The 18,231-nt window shown below is 61.0% G+C and overlaps 2 protein-coding genes across 7 annotated transcripts in view; both read left to right on the forward strand.

Annotated features, from left to right (window-relative positions):
* FBXL16 (F-box and leucine rich repeat protein 16) overlaps nucleotides 1-9,774 on the forward strand; it is a 14,200-nt gene extending 4,426 nt beyond the window's left edge. The window contains exons 1-6 of one of the 3 annotated variants that reach the window (XM_069809680.1): nucleotides 1,313-1,336; nucleotides 5,009-5,719; nucleotides 6,567-7,075; nucleotides 7,394-7,478; nucleotides 7,838-7,901; nucleotides 8,342-9,774. In XM_069809680.1, the coding sequence (XP_069665781.1) occupies nucleotides 1,328-1,336; nucleotides 5,009-5,719; nucleotides 6,567-7,075; nucleotides 7,394-7,478; nucleotides 7,838-7,901; nucleotides 8,342-8,490 (1,527 nt within the window). In that variant the 5' untranslated portion in view covers nucleotides 1,313-1,327 and the 3' untranslated portion in view covers nucleotides 8,491-9,774. Of the gene's footprint in view, nucleotides 1-1,312; nucleotides 1,337-2,649; nucleotides 3,191-5,008; nucleotides 5,720-6,566; nucleotides 7,076-7,393; nucleotides 7,479-7,837; nucleotides 7,902-8,341 lie in introns of those variants that run through there. The other 2 variants (XM_069809679.1, XM_069809681.1) reach the window with 2 other exon arrangements.
* On the forward strand, nucleotides 8,525-18,213 carry WDR24 (WD repeat domain 24). 4 transcript variants are annotated; one of them, XM_069809660.1, is made up of 10 exons: nucleotides 8,525-9,728; nucleotides 11,532-12,511; nucleotides 12,830-13,007; nucleotides 13,839-14,514; nucleotides 14,807-14,922; nucleotides 16,042-16,163; nucleotides 16,502-16,606; nucleotides 16,707-17,044; nucleotides 17,486-17,670; nucleotides 17,842-18,213. In XM_069809660.1, the coding sequence occupies exons 2-10, from the start codon at nucleotides 12,031-12,033 to the stop codon at nucleotides 18,008-18,010; spliced, it is 2,370 nt and encodes a 789-aa protein (XP_069665761.1). In that variant the 5' UTR covers nucleotides 8,525-9,728; nucleotides 11,532-12,030; the 3' UTR covers nucleotides 18,011-18,213. The 4 variants fall into 4 exon arrangements, with proteins under 4 accessions (XP_069665761.1, XP_069665758.1, XP_069665759.1 ...); XM_069809657.1 differs by lacking the exon at nucleotides 8,525-9,728 and adding an exon at nucleotides 10,869-10,950; XM_069809658.1 differs by lacking the exon at nucleotides 8,525-9,728 and adding an exon at nucleotides 10,884-10,974.
* Nucleotides 18,214-18,231: the final 18 nt, after the last annotated feature.

Consider the following 18,231-nt stretch of genomic DNA (forward strand, 5'->3'; position numbering starts at 1 on the left):
TGCTTTGGTTGGCAGGTTCAGCCCCCCCAAAGCCTGCCTGGCATTGCTGCGGGTTGGGGATGTTGTGTAGAGTTGAGGGAGTCCCAGGGAGCCTTTACCCTCAGGAGTGCTGGACAAAAGCCTTGGCTCTGTGCTCTGCCACAGCACTATGTCTCGGGTATGTTTTCTCCGCCTGTAGAGCAACTTGATTTGCTGCATTAGTAAAAATAGATGGGCTAATGAATTCAGCTGATGCAACCCTCTGTGTGTGTGTGTGTGCGCGCGTGCATGCGCTTATCTCTGTGTGTGTATGTGTGCATGTATATGTGCAGCTGAATGCCAAGGCTCGTGTAAGATGCATCCACCAGTTCCTGGGGCTCTGTCAGGGTGGTTGTGTGTGTGCCCCTGTGTGTCTGTGTATGCATATATATATATATATATATATAATCTGCGTGTGTGTGTGCAGGAAGCCGTGAGTGATGGCTGCTTGCTGCTGAGCAGCCCTGTCACTGAAGCAGTGGCTCCACAGGAATAATTTTGCAGCAGCCTCGGATTCTGGCAAGGCAATAACAGGGCTTCACGGCAAGCTGGCAGGGCAGGAGAGGAGACTGCAGGGACCTGGTGGGGCAATAGTGGATCCTCACATGGACCTGGTGGGGCAATAGCAAGATCTCTTACAAGGACATGGCAGGGCAATAGTAGATCCTGGCAGGGACCCGGCCGGGCAATAGTAGGACCTCGTGGGGCAATAGTAGGATCTCTTACAAGGACCTGGTGGGGCCGTAGTGGGTCCTCAAAGGGACCTGGTGGGGCAATAGTGGATCCTCACACGGAGCTGGCGGGGCAATAGTAGGATCTCTTACAAGGACCTGGCGGGGCAATAGTGGATCCTGGCAGGGACCTGGCAGGGCAATAGTGGATCCTGGCAGGGGGCCGCTGAGGCGGGGGGTCCCGCAGGGGCACGTTTGCGGGGTGCCCTTGTAGGGTGACGCAAGGAGAGCGCGGGGCCGGGCCGCTGTCCGCGGTGCTGAACGGGGCCGCTGTCCGCGGTGCTGAACGGGGCCCGCCCGGCCAGCAGGGCCGGGGCCCGCTGGCTCCCACGCCTGGCCAGACCCGGGTCTCCAGTGGCCTCCGAGCCCGGCTGACCCAGAGACCTCGGTAGGCTTCAAGCCCAGCCGGTCCAGAGCTCGCCCTCAAGCCTGGCTGCAGTAGGATGACTGCCTGATCCAGCGGGTCTCATCTGCCACAGCGTGAGGTCTCCCAGCGAACACCCACGCAGGGGTGGCACTAACAGGGGGACTGATCATCCTGCCCATCTCTTGAGGCCCTCGTCCCTCTTCACTACCACATGGAGATGGTAAACTCTCCCAATGGCTTGGACAAGCTCTGTCTTCCTGGCAGCTTTTGTCCTATTCTTCCCAGCATCTTCATCGTCTGTGTAATGTTTGTAGTGACAGGCTCTTAGACCCCCTTCTTCCTTCTCTCTTCCTGCGTCAAATCCACCCCCCACCACTGCATCATCGCTCATTGTGTATGACAAAACCCTCATGAATGGAGTGACTTCTCTGGCAATGATGTTTCCTGTGAAATGTGCACCCTGGAGTGAATTTGGGAGACTAAAAGACTTTGCCCTTTGCTTTTGTCAGGTTTCCTCCCACTGTGGATTGGGAGCTGGCACTCCACTGCTGGCAGATGCTTCCCTCATGAGCTGTGGCCTGCAAGAGCGGAGTGGGAGTGCTATAGGGGGGTTGTGAAGCTGGGCCTTTCCTGTGGGATCCCAGAGTAAGGATGGTTGTACCAAGTGCTGAACTCTCCTGATGATGATGTTGTGGTTGGCCCAGTCATGCAATCTGCAAACAGTGAGATGATGGGGAGAGGAGAAAAGGCCAAATCTCTGCTCTTCTGCTGCTTTGGGGTGACCAGAAAGCATATGGAGGTGCTCATGGACCTGCTGCAACATCAGAGGGGCTCTGTGCTGACACCTCCAAGGCTAATGGCTTTGTATCTCTCTGTCCCTCTGCTGTCTCAGTGGGTTGGAGGGAGGGCCTGGGACAGGGCAGGATGTGTGCTGGGCATCCCAGCACACAGCAGCTCTGATCTCCGCAGGATGCGGTACTTGCATTTTGTACATCAGAGTGATGTAGCCTCAGCCCTGGGGTGCAGGAACCTGGGGGGCTGCTTGGCTGCAGGCAGCAGCTTTCCTGCAGCAGTGCAGGGCAGATCCCAGCACTGCCCCATGGTGCCAGAGACAGAGGAGAGAGCAGCTATTGGACCCACTCCCCTCTCCAGTCTGTGCCCCCATACCACCCTCTCCAGTCTGGCATCCTCCCCCCAAGCAGACCTGCTCCTTTTGGGGTGGTAGGAATCCCCAGATTCTTGTCTGCCCATTTCCCTGGAGAGATGCAGCCGGGTACAGCCAGCCTGCGTGCCCGGCCTCCCGCTGCCACTGCCTGGAGCCTGCTTGTGCCCAGAAGGCCTGAATCTCTGGCTGTCTTTCTATTTGAAGTGACTTCCCAGCTCATTCACAGTTCGGGATTTCTGTGAGCCAGCCAGGCAGCCTCAGCGCCTGGGGCAGGGGGGACCTGGCTCAGCTTTCCAACGCAGGACTGGGAAAGCTGCTGAATCCACTCAGCCCGCCCCCCCCCCCGAGCCCGGCCTCAGGGACCAGCCGAGGTCTGAGCTGGTTGTAACCGTTGCCAACACCTCCCGCTGGCTGCATTTCAGTCCGGCGACTTGTCAGCATCTGTCTCCTCCTGTGACTGTCCCCTTGGGCTACTGAGGCCCCAGGCTGCCCCTCTGCTACCACCTGCCCTCTCCCTGGGGGCAACCAGCATGCTGCACAGCTCTGGCTGTGGGGTCCATGCTGGAGTGACAGCCTTTCCGTGCCGCCTGGTAATTATCTGTTTGGATTTGTGCTGTATGGCTGTTAGACACCCTGGTGCATGTTCTGTTTGCTTCCCTAATTGCTGCCAAACACCAAGCTGCTGGTTTTAAGTTTCTTCCTTCTTTCCCCTCCTCTTCTCCTGCTTTCAAGTGAATTTAACACATGTCCAAGCATCAGAGGCCCAGCTCCTCTGTCGGGCAGCATGAACAGAGGCAGCAAAAGCTGCATCCGAGAGGGGAACGGCGCCAGACTGTCTGCACAGGGCTGGGCTCATCCCCGGAGACTGGCTCTCGTGCTGCCACTGCCACCGGGCCTGGCTGGCTGCAGGTATCTCCGCACCACTGCCACTTGCACCATGGGAGAGGCTTCAGCAGCTCCCACCAGCCCCATCCTGCCACCCTGCTGTGCCAGGCAGTGTCCCCAGGAGACGCCGTGCACCCCATGGGGTTAGCCAGCTGTGCTGGAGGCAGCTGCCTGTGTTCCTGGGCTCTTCCATGGTGCCTTTTGGGTGGCTGCTCCCCTCCCTGGCTGCTCCAGGAGGGCTGGATGAGGCCCAGGGATGCTGTGAGGGTGAAAGTGATGGGCTGGGGGCAGCAGGGGATCTAGGCTGCACCCCACTTGGCAGCCATCCCCCCCCAGGCCGCATGGAGCATCCTCAGAGCCTGCAGACCTGGGCCTTGAGCATCACTGGCTGGGATGCTGCTCCCTCGGTGCCCCTCTGTCAGGGCCTGGCCATCTCCATCCCAAATCAAGCAGCTAAAATATTTGTCTCACTTTTATCTTGGGTCTGGGGGGAGCTGGTGATGGAGAAAGTCCTCAGGTCCCATCAACCACTGCTGGATGGACATGCCAGCCATCCCTCGGGGCTCAGGGACCATGTCCCCGTCCCCTGCTCCCTGGGCTGGAAGCCGCTCCCCTGGGCCCCAGCTCCTCACCATGTCCCTAGGGGCTGCCAGGAGCCCAGCACCCTCCAGCCTCAGAACCGGATCTTTGGCAGGGTTTGGCATGGCACCAGCAAACAGGGTGTGGGCAGGACAGGCAGCGCACCGACAGGGCCCTGCGCCAGGCACCGGCTGGGGCAGGAGGGGGGGGCTGAGCCCCCATCAATTATTCACCTCTGTATTTATAGAGGGAAACGTGTTGAATAATGGATGGCGGGGTGTGGCGGGGCCGTTGGAAAGCTGGCCTCGCTGCTGCTGAAATATTTATTGGCCTGGTTTGCTGGGGTGCTGCCCGGCTGCTGTGAGGCTCAGCAAGGCTCAGTGAGGCTCCTGGCTGGCACAGGCTTGCTGACGAGCACCTTGCTGGCACAGTGAGTGCAGGCAGCTCTGCTCCACCACTGCTGCCTCTTCTCCCCTCTACAGAAATGATCAGGGGGCTGGAACCCCTCTCCTATGAGGACAGGCTAGGAGAGTTGGGGTTATTCAGCCTGGAGAAGAGAAGGCTCCAGGGAGACCTTATTGCAGCCTTTCAACACTTCGAGGGGGCTTATCAGAGAGATGGGGACAAACTTTTTAGCAGGGCCTGTAGTGACAGGACAAGGGGTAATGGTTTTAAACTGAAAAAGGGCACATTCAGACTAGATATAAGGAAGAAATTTTTTACGCTGAGGGTGGTGAAACACTGGCACAGGTTACCCAGAGAGGTGGTCGATGCCCCATCCCTGGAAACGTTCAAGGTCAGGTTGGACGGGGCTCTGAGCAACCTGATCTAGTTGAATATGCCCCTGCTCATTGCAGGGAGTTGGACTAGATGGCCTTAAAGGTCCCTTCCCACCCAAACCAGCCTATGATTCTATGATCCTGCTCCATCTCCCATTGGTGGCTGGATCCTGGGCTGAGAGAAGGATGTGAATGTCCGGGGACAAATCCCCATCCATTCCCCATCATGGGGGATGCCAGGGCCACACAGCCCCTCGGAGGACCCCACTCTGTGCCCCAGGCATGACCCCTCTTCTGCTGTGCCCAGCAGCCCTGCACTGCCCGCTCCCCCGTGCCATCCTGCTTCCTGCACGGGGACCCCCAGGATCTCCCTCCCTGACGGTGCCACAACATCCTCCAACCCTGCCCGCCTTCCCTGCCCACTCTCCCTGCCTGCTCTCCCTGTCAGTCCGGCAGCCCCTCAGCCAACATCCCTGTGTTGCAGAGAGACCTGTGGAAGATGTCGAACCCGAGAAACGGCGACACCAAGCCCCCATGTTTGCCCCGCAATGGACTGGTGAAGATCCCCACACAACCCAACGGCCTTGGCTCTGCCAGCATCACCAAAGGCACCCCCGCCGTGAAAAACCGCCTGTGCCAGCCTTCCTCCGTGCCTGCCATCCTCAGCCCAGCCTTAGCCCATCGCAGCGACCTGCCCATCCCCAGCCTGGCCTCCCCTCTCTCCTTGGCCACTCTGGCCGGCGTCTCCTCCCCTCCTGGCGCTTCCTTGGTGGGACTGAACACGAGCGAAGGCTCGGAGCAGCCCTCACCAGAGCGGCTGCCCGGCTCGCCCTCGGAAAGGCAGCTGGCGGTGGACGAGAAGATCCTCAACCGCTTGTTCTGGTACTTTTCGGCATGCGAGAAGTGCGTGCTGGCGCAGGTGTGCAAGGTGTGGCGGCGGGTGCTCTACCAACCCAAGTTCTGGGTAGGCTTGACGCCCGTCCTGCACACCAAAGAGCTCTACAACATCCTGCCCGGTGGTGAGAAGGAGTTCGTCAGCCTGCAGGGCTTTGCTGTCCGTGGCTTCGACGGCTTCTGCCTCGTGGGCGTCTCCGACCTGGACATTTGTGAGTTCATTGACAACTACCCCCTCTCCAAGAAGGGGGTCAAGTCCATGAGCCTTAAGAGGTCGACCATCACGGACGCAGGGTTGGAGGTAGGTGACCCCAGCAAGGTGACTGGGTAGCTGACGATGTGGCAATGGCAGGTCCTTCCCAGTGGCTGTGGGGACACATGCGTGGGCAGTTTTCACCGGCCATAGGCAAGGAGCAGGCAAGCAGCATGGCCATCCCATGAGTGCAGGCAGCATCACTAGCCCCTGCCTGTGGTCTGGGCAGTGGGACGGGCTGCAGCCTGAGCTGCCCTCTCAGGCAGGGGGTGAGGATGCTGTTGGGGGGTTCATCCCTGCTGCCTGTGGATGCTGCCTGCAGATGCTGCTGGGAAGGCAAAGCCAGGCGAGGCGGTCATGCCACTGGGTGGTAGATGCAGTGGTGGGTGATGAGCAGGGCTCAGGGGACAGGGACATCCCTGGTTGGCTGGCTGCTCCCCAGCAAGGGGGGTTGCCTGGGCAGGGGGCTGCGGGCAGATGGAGTTGGAGCAACTCATGGTCCTGCACGGTGCCAGGCAAGGTCCCCACTGAGGTCCCCTGCCCTGCACCACGGCCAAACACAGCACCAGCTGCTCCGTGGCCACATCCTACCCAAGCAGTGCCCAGGCTGGGAGTGGGCATTAATCCTGCCCCTGCCAAGACCACCAGATACACAGTTGGGGCTGCAACCAGGGGTCCCTGCCTGTCCCTTCCTGTCCCTGTGGATGCTGGCATGTCCTAGAGCAGGGCGCTGCTCCAACACTGGGATGGGGGGCAGGGAGAAGGCTGTACCCATGCAGGGCCAGGGGCAGCAGAAAGAGTCCCAGGGGTCTCAGAGGGGGCTGAGGCCGGGGCACGGGGCTGCGCAGGGCAGGTGGTGGTGCCCACCATGCCCTAACCCCCTGCCCCTCGGCAGGTGATGCTGGAGCAGATGCAGGGCGTGGTGCGGCTGGAGCTGTCGGGCTGCAACGACTTCACGGAGGCCGGGCTGTGGTCCAGCCTCAACGCCCGCATCACAGCGCTGAGCGTCAGCGACTGCATCAATGTGGCCGACGACGCCATCGCCGCCATCTCGCAGCTCCTGCCCAACCTCACCGAGCTCAACCTGCAAGCCTACCACGTGACGGACACGGCGCTCGCCTACTTCACCGCCAAGCAAGGCTACACCACCCACACCCTCCGCCTCAACTCCTGCTGGGAGATCACCAACCATGGCGTGGTCAACATGGTCCACAGCCTGCCCAACCTGAGCGTCCTCAGCCTCTCAGGCTGCTCCAAGGTGACGGATGACGGTGTGGAGCTGGTGGCTGAGAACCTGCGGAAGTTGCGCAGCCTTGACCTCTCCTGGTGCCCTCGCATCACCGACATGGCCCTGGAGTACATCGCCTGTGACCTGCACAAGCTGGAGGAGCTGGTGCTCGACAGGTACGGGGTTGTGCCAAGCTGTGCTGAGCCATGCTGTGCCATGCCAAACCACGCTGAGCCATGCTGCATCATGCCGAGCCATGCCGAGCCATGCCGAGCCATGCCATGCCATGCCATGCCATGTTGAGCCATGCCATGCCATGCCATGCCAAGCCATGCTGAGCCATGCCATGCCATGCCATGCCAAGCCATGCCGCACCGTGCCATGCCATGCTGAGACATGCTGGAAGCAGTGGGTGCTGCATGGGGGGCCACAGTCTGGGGACACCCATAGGTGTCCCACTCCCAGCTGGCCCTGACACCCTGTGTCCCCGGCAGGTGCGTGCGGATCACCGACACTGGCCTCAGCTACCTGTCCACCATGTCATCTCTGCGGAGCCTCTACCTGCGCTGGTGCTGCCAGGTAGGTGGGGGAACACAGCCATGCCCACCCTGGCTGGCACGGCGGGGAGGGCAGAGTGGCTGGCACCTCCTTGGGGACGGGCCTCGAGCTCAGGGTGGGCACCCCAGGCTGGCTGGAGCCCCCACGACTTGGTACTGGGAAGCAGGGAAGGGATGGGGTCCTCTTGTGAGCTCAGCAGGACTCAGCCACTGCACCCTGCCCCAGCACCCTGCCCTAGCACCCAGCTCCCTACCCCTGCACCCAGCTCCCTGCCCTGCCACCCTGCCCCAGCGATGCTGAGCCCCTGGTGCCATGGTGGCCGCCCCCCATGGAACCCCCCCTTGTCCCCCGCCCCACTCCCACTCCATTTTCTTTTCCAGGTGCAGGATTTTGGCCTGAAGCATCTCCTGAGCATGGGCAGCCTGCGCCTCCTCTCGCTGGCCGGTGAGACCCCCACCTTGCTCCCCTGGGATGAGGTGACCAGGTCCCCACGGGGTGTGGGGACCTGGACAGTCCTGGGGACAGCCTGGGGGACAGCCAGCATCCCCCCTCCCCAGCATGGCACGGCTCCTGCATCCCCTCAAATTGCCAGGGAACCCGCACCCAGCTCAGCTCTCCGGGGATGGGGTCCATGGCCGTGCTCTTGTGGTGCTGGGGTTTTTGGGGTGCTGGTGTTTTGGATGCTGATTTTTTGAAGTGCTAGTGTGTTTGGGGTGGTGGTTTTGGGGGTGCTGTTGTTTTGGGGTGCTTTTTGGGGGAGTGCTGGTATTTTAGGGTGCTGGTGGTTTTGTGGTGCTGGTTTTGGGGCACTGGGGGTTTTCTGGGGTGCTGGTTTTTTGGGGTGATGGTATTTTGGCATGATGGTGTGCCCTGTCCTCTTGCAGGCTGCCCCTTGCTGACCACCACGGGGCTATCGGGGCTGGTGCAGCTGCAGGAGCTGGAGGAGCTGGAGCTCACCAACTGCCCCGGTGCCACCCCGGAGCTCTTCAAGTACTTCTCCCAGCACCTCCCGTGCTGCATGGTGATCGAGTAGCACCGGATCCGGCCGCCCCGCTCCCACGCCCACCCCGCCACCGCCTGGTCTGACATCGCCCACCCTATTTCTTTCCATCCGCTGGGGGATGCAAAAGACACCAGTTGATTACAACCAACCCCGGACACCCCCCTGCATCGACGCCCCCGAGGGACACGGGACCCCGGGGGGAGATGGGGGATGGCATCACCCCTCGCCGGACCCCCCCCGGGTACCCTGTAAATTCCCCCCACGCCGCTGCCATTGCCCATCCTCCTCCCGGTGTCCTGCCAATCCCTTCCAGATGGACGAACAGACATCATGGAAACCCAAAGTGGGAAGGCGACGGCGGTGTGACCCCCCCCGGCCACATCCTGCCCCCACCCCGGTGCCAAGACGGCATGTGGCCCCACTGCCAAGGGTGCTCCTGGGGACCAAAGGATGCTCCTGGGGATGGGCGAGAGGAGGATGCTTATTTTTGGCACTCATGGGTGGCAGCAGAGGCTGGATGGGTCCTCTCGCACCCCCGGAGCGGGTCACCGAGCCACCCCCCCCGTGCTGCGTGTACCCCCAAGCCCCCGGCCCTGCCCTTGGGGTGCCCGGCGCTTTCTCCTGGTGAATAGGATGTTTTTCTTCGCCCACCCACCCACCACCCTCGCATGCTCGCTTGCTTCAGTCTCGTGGTACGGCAGGCTCCGGGGTACCCAGGGGGGACGGTGACAAGTGACAGCCCCCACTTGGCTCCTCCATAAGCCTTCGCCCTGGCTGGATCGTGCCCCAGGAGCCGGACTCTCCCAGCAAGCATCCCCCCTCGCCCTGGGGACCCTGCTGCACCCCAGTTTACGTGGGCTCAGTGGGGCACTGCTGCTCCCCGCGGGATGCAGACGTCGAGGAGTGACCCATCCGGCTGGGATGGGGTGTCCTGGGGGACCGGGGCCAGGTCTGAGCCATCGCGGGGACACTGGCGGCAGAGAGCGAAGGCGGGAGGTGGTACCTAGGACACGCTGCCACTGCCACCACTTTTCCAGCTGGAAAGCCATCATCCCGATTCCAGCAGCAAGCGGGGGGCCGGGGGGACCCCTGGCCTGAGCCGAGCCGGGCATGGGGCTGGGGTGCCCGCGGGGACCCGGCGTAGGAGGGGGCTCGGTGGCCATCCCCAGGGCATCGCCCACTGCCACCCTGGCTGCCTGCACGGCCCCCAGAGGAGCGTGGGCACAGATACGGACACGGGCACGGACACGGACACGGACACGCTTTCGGTTTGTTTTGCCTTTGTACCGGGCGGGAAGGAACTGCTGCACCACCTGCTGCCTCTGCTCCCTCCTTTGTCCAAAACATCCCTTTCTGGCCTCAAAATGGTGCAAGGACCCTCGTGGCCCTGGAAGGGGGTTTGAGGTGCACCGGGAGCCACTGGGGCCATGGGACAGGGTGGCACTGCCGGGGCATGGAGCACCCTGGCACGGCGGCAGCCAGGGTGGGGGGCTGCCTGGACCCCCAAACCCACCGGTGCCCGTGGGACATGAGGGCCAGGACAGGCGTGCCAGGGGCTGGGGACAAGCGGGACAGCGGCACATGGAGGGTCCCCCCACCCCTGCAGGTGACAGCAGCAGTTGGGGGGGTCCCATCAGCCCTGTGCACCCCCCTGGTCCCATGTCATATGGGCAGTCCCAGCACAGCCACAGGCCTGGGGCTGGGGTGTCCCCATACTCCCCTCTGCACCCCCCCACGGCAGTGCACCCCCATAGTCCCCAGGGCAACCCCATACCCCCAGTGCACCCCCACTTGCCCGTACACCCCCACCCCCCTGTACACCCATCCCCCAGTGTAGCCCTGTATCTCCCTGTATAGCCTCCCCCCCTTGTACCCCTAAACCCCAGGGTAGCCCCACGCTCCAGGGCACTTCCAAACCCCCCAAGCAGCCCCACCCCCCCCAGTGCACCCCCATATCCTCCCAGTGCACCCCCGTATCACCCCAGTGCATCCCTACACCCCAGAGCACCCCCATATCCCCCCAGTGTACCCCTACACCCCCGATGCGCCCCATATTCCCCCGACACCCCCATTTGCCCCCCTGCACCCTCACCCCCAATGCACCCCGTATCCCTCTGACACCCCTATTTTCCCCATCGCACCCCCCCACGCTGCGCCCCACGTCCCCCTGGCATTGCCACCCTAATTCACCCCATATCCCCCCCCCGACACCCCCATTTTCCCCCCCGACCCCCACGCCCCCGCCTTCCCCGCCTCCCCCGCTCCGTCGGGGGCGGGGTCTGACTCGGGGGCGGGGCTTAATTCCGGGGCGGGGCCTGCCCGGGGCGGGGGGCGGGCCGTGTTCTGAGGTGGGGACGGCCGTGGGCGGGACGGGCGGGCATTGACGGCGGAAGGGGGCGGGGCGGAAGGGGGCGGGTCTTGTCGGTCGTTTCCGTAGTGGCCGCGGGGCCTGCTCGGCCCGAGCTGCCGGCGGAGCTGCACCGGCACCGGGTGCGGCACCGGGTACGGCACCGGGTACGGCACCGGCACCGCGGTCTGCGGAGAGGGAGGGCCTGGCCGGCAGCGGGCCCTGAGGAGGCTCTGAGGGGCGGGAGGGGGCTCTGAGGAGGCCTTGGGGTCTGAGGGGGCACTGAAGGGCATGAGGGGACCCTGAGGGGGCCCTGAAGGCGCTCTGAAGGGTAGGAGGGGGCCCTGAGGAGGCCTTAGGCCAGGAGGGGGCCCTGAGGAGTGGGAGCGGGCACTGAGGAGGCTCTGAGGGGCTGTGGGTCGGGAGCAGGCCGTGAGGAGGGGGGGATGTGGGGTATGAGGAGGCTGGGGGGCCTGGTGAGGGAAGGGCCTAGGGGCTGGCGGGGGGCAGTGCTGGGGTAGGAGCTCAGCGTGGCTCTGGGGGCAATGGCCTGTGGGTTGCAGTAAAGACCCTATGATCCCGAAGCAGCCTTGCTGGCCCCAGGGCAGCCCCAGAGTAGGTGCCAGCCCCTGGCACCCTGGCCTGCTCCTGTGCCTGGCGGGGGGAGCTGCAGGCCCCCCTCTGCTAGATAAGCAGGGTGAACCCCAGCTTGTGGTGCTTGCAGGGGTTTGGGGTGCAGGGAGCGCCCTGCGGAGATGACTGCGGCCTCGTTTCACCCAACCTCTTGCTGGAGAAGCTGCTTGCCTCAGTCCACGTTGCTGTAGTTCACCTCCCGTAGCGCCAGCAACAGCCACTCTCGTCAGCGGAGCGTCTCGGGGGGTTGAACTGAGGAGGGAACAAGGAACCCAGAAAAGGTTTTTCAAGAACTCCCTGAGAAGGTTTTACAGAAGGCAGCAGGAGGAGAAGCCCGGTGTGGGGCTGTATCTCTCTCCCCGCAAGTAGCAACCGGGCTGTAGCCTCTCACCTCTGCAGCCTGTTGATGTGGCCACAAAAAGCTGCGGTTGAAGCCACCTGGGCCTGCCAGGAGCTGCAGGAGCTGAGCCTGTTCCTTCCCAGCTCTGGCTGAAGTGGAGCAGGGTGGCCGCGTGAGCGTGAATGCAGACTGTGGGGACACAAGCCTCCGAGCCTGCTCCTGGAGAGGGGAGTGCGCCCCGAGGACGGCCATGGAGAAAATGGCCAGGGTCACCACTGCTCTGGGGGGCAACGCCCTCACGGGACGGACCATGTTCTGCCACCTGGATGCCCCTGCCAATGCCATCAGTGTGTGCCGCGATGCTGCCCAGGTGGTGGTGGCTGGCCGCAACATCTTCAAGATCTACTCCATTGAGGAGGACCAGTTTGTGGAGAAGCTGAACCTCCGCGTTGGCCGCAAACCCTCCTTGAACTTCAGCTGCGCGGATGTAGTATGGCACCAGATGGATGAAAACCTGCTGGCCACTGCTGCCACCAACGGTGTTGTCGTCACCTGGAACCTGGGCAAGCCGTCGCGCAACAAGCAGGACCAGCTCTTCACCGAGCACAAGCGCACCGTCAACAAGGTCTGCTTCCACCCCACCGAGGTCTACATGCTCCTCAGTGGCTCCCAGGATGGCTACATGAAATGCTTTGATCTGCGCAAGAAGGACTCTGTCAGCACCTTCTCTGGTACGAATGCGGGCTGTTGCTTGCCCCCTTATGGTGGTGAGGGGTAGAAGTTGGGGGCTTTGCCCTTTCCCCATGCTCGGGAGGAGGGTTTGCTCAGGGCATGATGTCTGGAGCAGGCAGGGAGAGAGCTGAGAGGCATTTTGGTGCTTTTTTTTGCCACTTGGCAGTGGGCTGGGCCTGCACGGGAGGTGGAAGGTGGCTGCATCGCTCCCTGCTTCCCCTTCTCTCTGGGCTGGGAACCCCAATGGCTCTTCTGGTGGGGTTTTTAGCTTTGCTGGAGCTCTGTCCCACTGGATCTCAACTTCTGTCCCCACTCAGGCCAGTCAGAGAGTGTGCGTGATGTCCAGTTCAGCATCCGGGACTACTTCACCTTTGCTGCCACTTTTGAGAATGGGAACGTGCAGCTGTGGGACATCCGCCGGCCGGACCGCTACGAGAGGATGTTCACGGCCCACAATGGGCCTGTCTTCTGCTGCGACTGGCACCCGGAGGACAGGTGTGTGTGGGCCCAGACCCTGTCAGCCACCCTGCCTTGGCAGAGATGAGGGAGGCCCTAAAAACAGAGTTGGGACGTTTCAGAATAGGGGGGGAAAGCAGGGTCTCTGATACCATGGCCCCTTGTGTCAGGGGCTGAGCCATTGCTGGAAGATGGGAGCAATTATTGCTTTGAGGATTTAGAGGTGTGTTAGGGTGGTTTTGTTTTGTTTTTTGACAAATTGGGGGTTTCTGAGGCACTGGATTGCTAATGGTCAAGTATAGCAAGCTGCTGTTTTGGCCCCCCATGTCAGGGCAGCCTCTTGCTCCAGGGAGGGTGCTGCATGGCTGCTCTGGGACATGGCTTGCTTGTGTTTGATCACATTTCCCTCTTACCTTGCCCCAGGGGCGGTTGGGGTGCATCTGGAAACAGCTGTTGTGGTGTGTGGGGGGTCCCTCCTCGCTCCCTGCCAGGCAGCACTGCTACTCCTCACGAGCTTAGAGAGGCACTGAAATATGTTCAAACTGGCTGTTTTCCTCTCTGCTGTCCTGGGCAAGTGGAAACCAGAGTTGAGGGAAACTAGTCTGGCTGGGAGCCCTTCAGATGAGTGTGGCTCAGGGCCTTAAATGGGAGCAGGAAGGAGGGGTGTTGCCTGACCTGGTTATTGGAGAGCGGAGGCGTTAGAGTAGCATGTGTGAGAATGCGATTGCAGCCTGGCTGCCTCCCCTTGGTGTGGATGTGGTCATAAATGTGTTGTGAGCATTTCTGTGCAGGGGCGGGAAAGGAGAGATGAATGGGCACAGATCCTGGCCCAAGCTGGCATCTCACTGTCTTTCTCCATCCTTCTTCCAGGGGCTGGCTGGCAACAGGCGGCCGGGATAAGATGGTGAAGGTGTGGGACATGAACACCACTCGGGCGAAGGAGATCTACTGCGTGCAGACCATCGCCTCCGTGGCCCGGGTGAAGTGGCGCCCAGAGTGCAAGCACCACATCGCCACATGCTCCATGATGGTGGACCACAACATCTACGTCTGGGATGTGCGGCGTCCCTTCATCCCCTCTGCCATGTTTGAGGAGCACAAGGACGTCACCACGGGCATCGTGTGGCGTCATCTCCATGACCCCTATTTCCTCCTGTCGGGCTCTAAGGACAGCACCCTCTACCAGCACATCTTCAAGGACGCCAGCCAGCCCATTGACCGGGCTAACCCTGAGGGACTGTGCTACAGCCTCTACGGAGACCTGGCCTTCGCCGCCAAAGAGAGCCTTATCTCCTCCGACTCCAACCGCAAGCCCTACATTGGGGACCGGCGTCACCCCATCTTCTTCAAGCGCAAGCTGGACCCCACGGAGCAATTTGAGTACATCTCCTCCTCCAGTGCCCTCAGCGTCTTCGAGACAGATGTGGAGAGTGGCAGCATGGACTGGTTCGTGCATACTGCCAAGCAGTATGCGCTGGCTGGCAGGCCCCTGGCCGAGCTCTGTGACCACAACGCCAAGGTGGCCAAGGGCTTGGATCGCAACCAGGTGAGACCTAGGCTGGTGCTGTCAGGATGAGGCCTGCCACCTTTGCTGGATGGCAGCGTTCCATCTGGTTGTGGCCTCTGGCTGTCCCCAGAAGGTGTACCTCTGCCTGGCACCAAACCCATACTGCTGTTGCCTACAACAAGCACAGATCACTACCCAGAAACTTGACTCCCCTGAGAGCCTGTCCAGCTCTCTAGATCAGCTGACAATGGGAATTTGCTGTCAAGCACGTGGTTGCACGGGGCCTGGTTTTTAGCCTGGCAAGGTCTGACCGCAGCTGTCTCTCATGCAGGTGGCTCAAACGTGGACGATGTTGCGAATTATCTATTCCAGCCTTGGCACCGTGTCATCCACCAACCTCAACCACAGCATGGGGAAAGGCAGCACCACCCTTCCGCTCATGAACAGGTAAGGGGTGCTGGAGCTGCAGCAAATGACATGATGGCTGGGGTGGCTCTGTGAGCGGGAGAGCAGAGACAGCTCCTCAGCTGGGCTGAAGTTGTGGGGTGGGAGCAGGGACAGCTCTCCCCCAGCCTCAGGCCACGCTGGTTTGCAGGTTGGCATTGTTCGAACACTGCCATTTTCTGTGTGGGTACAAGAAGTGAGCGGCCAGCCTGGCCTCGAGCCATGCAGCCTCGTACGCTGCTCCCTTCCCTCTTTGAAATGAAGATTGAAGCTGTGGTGAGGCATGGGGCTGGTACCATCTTTGCAGTTACTTAATTAGTGACTGTGACTGAGGGTGGGGGTTGGAGAACCTCTGTCTGGCTGCTGGAGCTAGAGCTACTGGTGTGGAGAGGTTCTCTTCTGCCTTTCAAAGGGAGAGGATAGCCCAGCTCTGCAAGTAACTCACTAGCTGGTGTGGAAAGCCCCATCGTGGGCTGATGAAGCAGGAAAACTTGTTTTTCCTCTTCTCAATGACATATAAAAGTGAGGGGTGAGGACTCCAAATTAGCTGTCAGACCTTGCAGGGCTGGGTTCCCAGGGTGAGTGGCAAATCCTCGAATAACATCAAAGAAAACGCTCTCCTTGACCAAGCTCTGCATCCAGACGGGTCACTGTCTGTCACTGACTTAAACCGCAGGCAGCAAGCTGAAGAGCTTGGCTCTGCTTCAACCCCATTCCCTTCGCGTTCCGTCTCAGTGAAGCCTGAGATCGGTGATGCATAACAAACAGCCAAGCACCTTGTAGCAAGGCAGCTCCTGTTTACCTACCTCTGAGGTGAAGGTAAATATTAAGAGATGGAGTCAAGAGCCTGTGCTCAGCTCAGAAATCCTTTAGGAAGACCTCTGCAGGCACCTTTGCAGTGCAGGTGCAGAGATGCCAGGCTTGGAGAAAGGGCTGTGTTAACAATTGCAATGTATCTTTAAGTTACCAAGTGGGGACAGGTGGCTTCTGTGCTCTCAGGGAAATCATCATATCTTGTGTTTCACCATTCAAATCTCAACTGGAGACCTATTTCCAGGCTGTTTGCTGCCTAGAACGGAAGCTGTAAACTTCTGTGACTATTAAATTTGGCTTCTTTCCCAGCTTTAACCTGAAGGACATCCCCTCTGGGCTGGGCAGCGACTCGAGACTGGACCGCAGCAAAGGAGAAAGCCGCACAGAAAACATCCTCATGGATTCCTCCTCCACCCTGATCAACAATGAGGGTAACGTTTCTGGGGTGGTCCTGTGGCTTTTCCCTCCTCAGCTGTAGATGGCCCTGGTATGGAACAAACTGGTAAATTTATCCTGTAAATTGGGGTGATTGGACCTGCTGCAGCCCCCAGGTGAAGCACGCTGAGCCCCAGGGTGTTGCGGAAGGACAATCTACCCCCATGAGTGACCCCCATAGTGGTGGCTGTGGGTGCCAGGAGCACAACTGCAGTGGGCAGCTGAGCCATCTGGCTCGGACACAGCCTGGCATGCTGTGGCAGGACACGGGGGATGTGGATCCATCCATGTGCCTGAGGGGGTTGAGCTGATTTCTCTCTCCTTGGGCTCGCAGACAACGAGGAGACGGAGGGGAGTGATGTGCCTGCCGACTATCTGCTGGGAGATGTGGAAGCAGATGAGGATGACCTGTACATGATGGACCATGAGAACCCACATGGTGAGTGCTCACTCAGCTGGCGTTGCCTGTGCCAGACACATGGCTTGATTTTTCTCCTGGTCTTCCCTGCTTGTTCCTGATCAGATCTCTCTCCTCACAGCTGAAGAGCAGGAATACAGCCTTCCCCAAGAAGCCTTCCCCCTGCGCCACGAAATTGTGGACAACCCGTCAGCCTTGGACCACCTGCAAGACAAGGCTGACTCTCCTCACGTCAGCGGCAACGAGGCTGAGACGGTGTCACTGACACCCGTGGAGTCCTTCTCCCTCATTTCCATCTCCCACTCGCTCTACGAGAACCGCCTGCCCTCTGACTTCTTCAATCCCATTGTGCGGGACACGCTCCTCTTCTATGCTGAGCAGGGAGATGTGCAGACGGCCGTGTCTGTCCTCATCGTGCTGGGAGACCGCATCCGCAAGGAGATTGATGAGCAGACCCAGGTAGACCCCGGGAAGCCCCTTCCTGGCTGCGTAGGAACTGAACCCTCCCTTCAGGGCTGGTGCAGCAACCCCACAAGATGGAGTAGGACAACTTGGTGGGACCCATAGGTGGTGTATCCCAATGCCATGGGATCCTGCCTGGGCTCTGGGCACCTCCCTTCTCCTCCAGCCAGGCTCGCTCTAATCTGGGGTGGGCAGCTCCAGGACCCCCGGGACCCAGTTGGCCACCCTACCACCAGTCCTGGCAGGGACCCAAGGTGGTGTCCACAGGGCCAGAGTGGGGAAGTGGCCTTGGCCTGTTGATTTGGGGAAGGATGCCTCTTCCCCAGCCCTGCAAGAACAGTTCCCCTGCTGCAGGAAGCTTGCCTTTGGGATGCAGGACTGGGATCCCGAGGGGGTTTTGGGGGGCATCGAGGCTCAGCTGTCTGTGGCTGTCCCCAGGAGCACTGGTACACGTCCTACATCGACCTGCTGCAGCGCTTCCAGCTCTGGAACATCTCCAACGAGGTGATCAAGCTGAGCACATGCCGCGCCATCAACTGCCTCAATCAGGCTTCCACCACCCTGCACGTTAACTGCAGCAACTGCAAACGGCCCATGAGCAACAGGGGCTGGATCTGTGACAGGTGAGGGCAGTGCTGTGGGCAGGGAGGTGGGGGGACTGCTCTCTGGTCACCAAGGGGAGTCCCAGAGGGACTGCAGGGGCAGGAGGATGGGGTTGGTACCCCCTCTTTCCCCCTCGTTGCCCTCCCCAAGGGTTCTCTTTGCCCACGCTTGCCCTCTTCTCTCCGGCGCAGGTGTCGACAGTGTGCCAGCATGTGTGCCGTCTGTCACCACGTGGTGAAGGGGCTCTTCGTCTGGTGCCAGGGCTGCAGCCACGGCGGCCATCTCCAGCACATCATGAAGTGGCTGGAGACCAGCTCCCACTGCCCCGCAGGCTGCGGCCACCTCTGCGAGTACACCTGAGCCCCTCGCCAGCCGGGGGAGACGGCAGCCAGGTGGGGCAGGCAGCGGTGGGCAGGGCAGGCAGGGCCTCCTGCCTGTCTGCCCTCCCTGCGCCTCCCTCCCTGTATTTATTTTTGTGTAAATAGGGGCTTGCGTGTGGCCCCCCCCCAGCCCCCTGCCCGGCCCTTTTGTACTGGATTAAAATCAAACAGAGCAGCTGAACTGAGCTGTGCCTCTTGTCT

This window comes from Haliaeetus albicilla, chromosome 22, assembly GCF_947461875.1.
Source record: "Haliaeetus albicilla chromosome 22, bHalAlb1.1, whole genome shotgun sequence".
NCBI lineage: Eukaryota > Metazoa > Chordata > Aves > Accipitriformes > Accipitridae > Haliaeetus > Haliaeetus albicilla.

What these genes read in the sequence shown, in the direction of transcription:
- WDR24 (XM_069809660.1), top strand. Translation starts at nt 12,031, where the DNA reads ATGGAGAAAATGGCCAGGGTCACCACTGCTCTGGGGGGCAACGCCCTC. An exon ending in CTCTGTCAGCACCTTCTCTG is followed by an intron (nt 12,512 to 12,829) that starts GTACGAATGCGG and finishes GTCCCCACTCAG; the next exon opens with GCCAGTCAGAGAGTGTGCGT. An exon ending in AGGGGCTGGATCTGTGACAG is followed by an intron (nt 17,671 to 17,841) that starts GTGAGGGCAGTG and finishes TCTCCGGCGCAG; the next exon opens with GTGTCGACAGTGTGCCAGCA.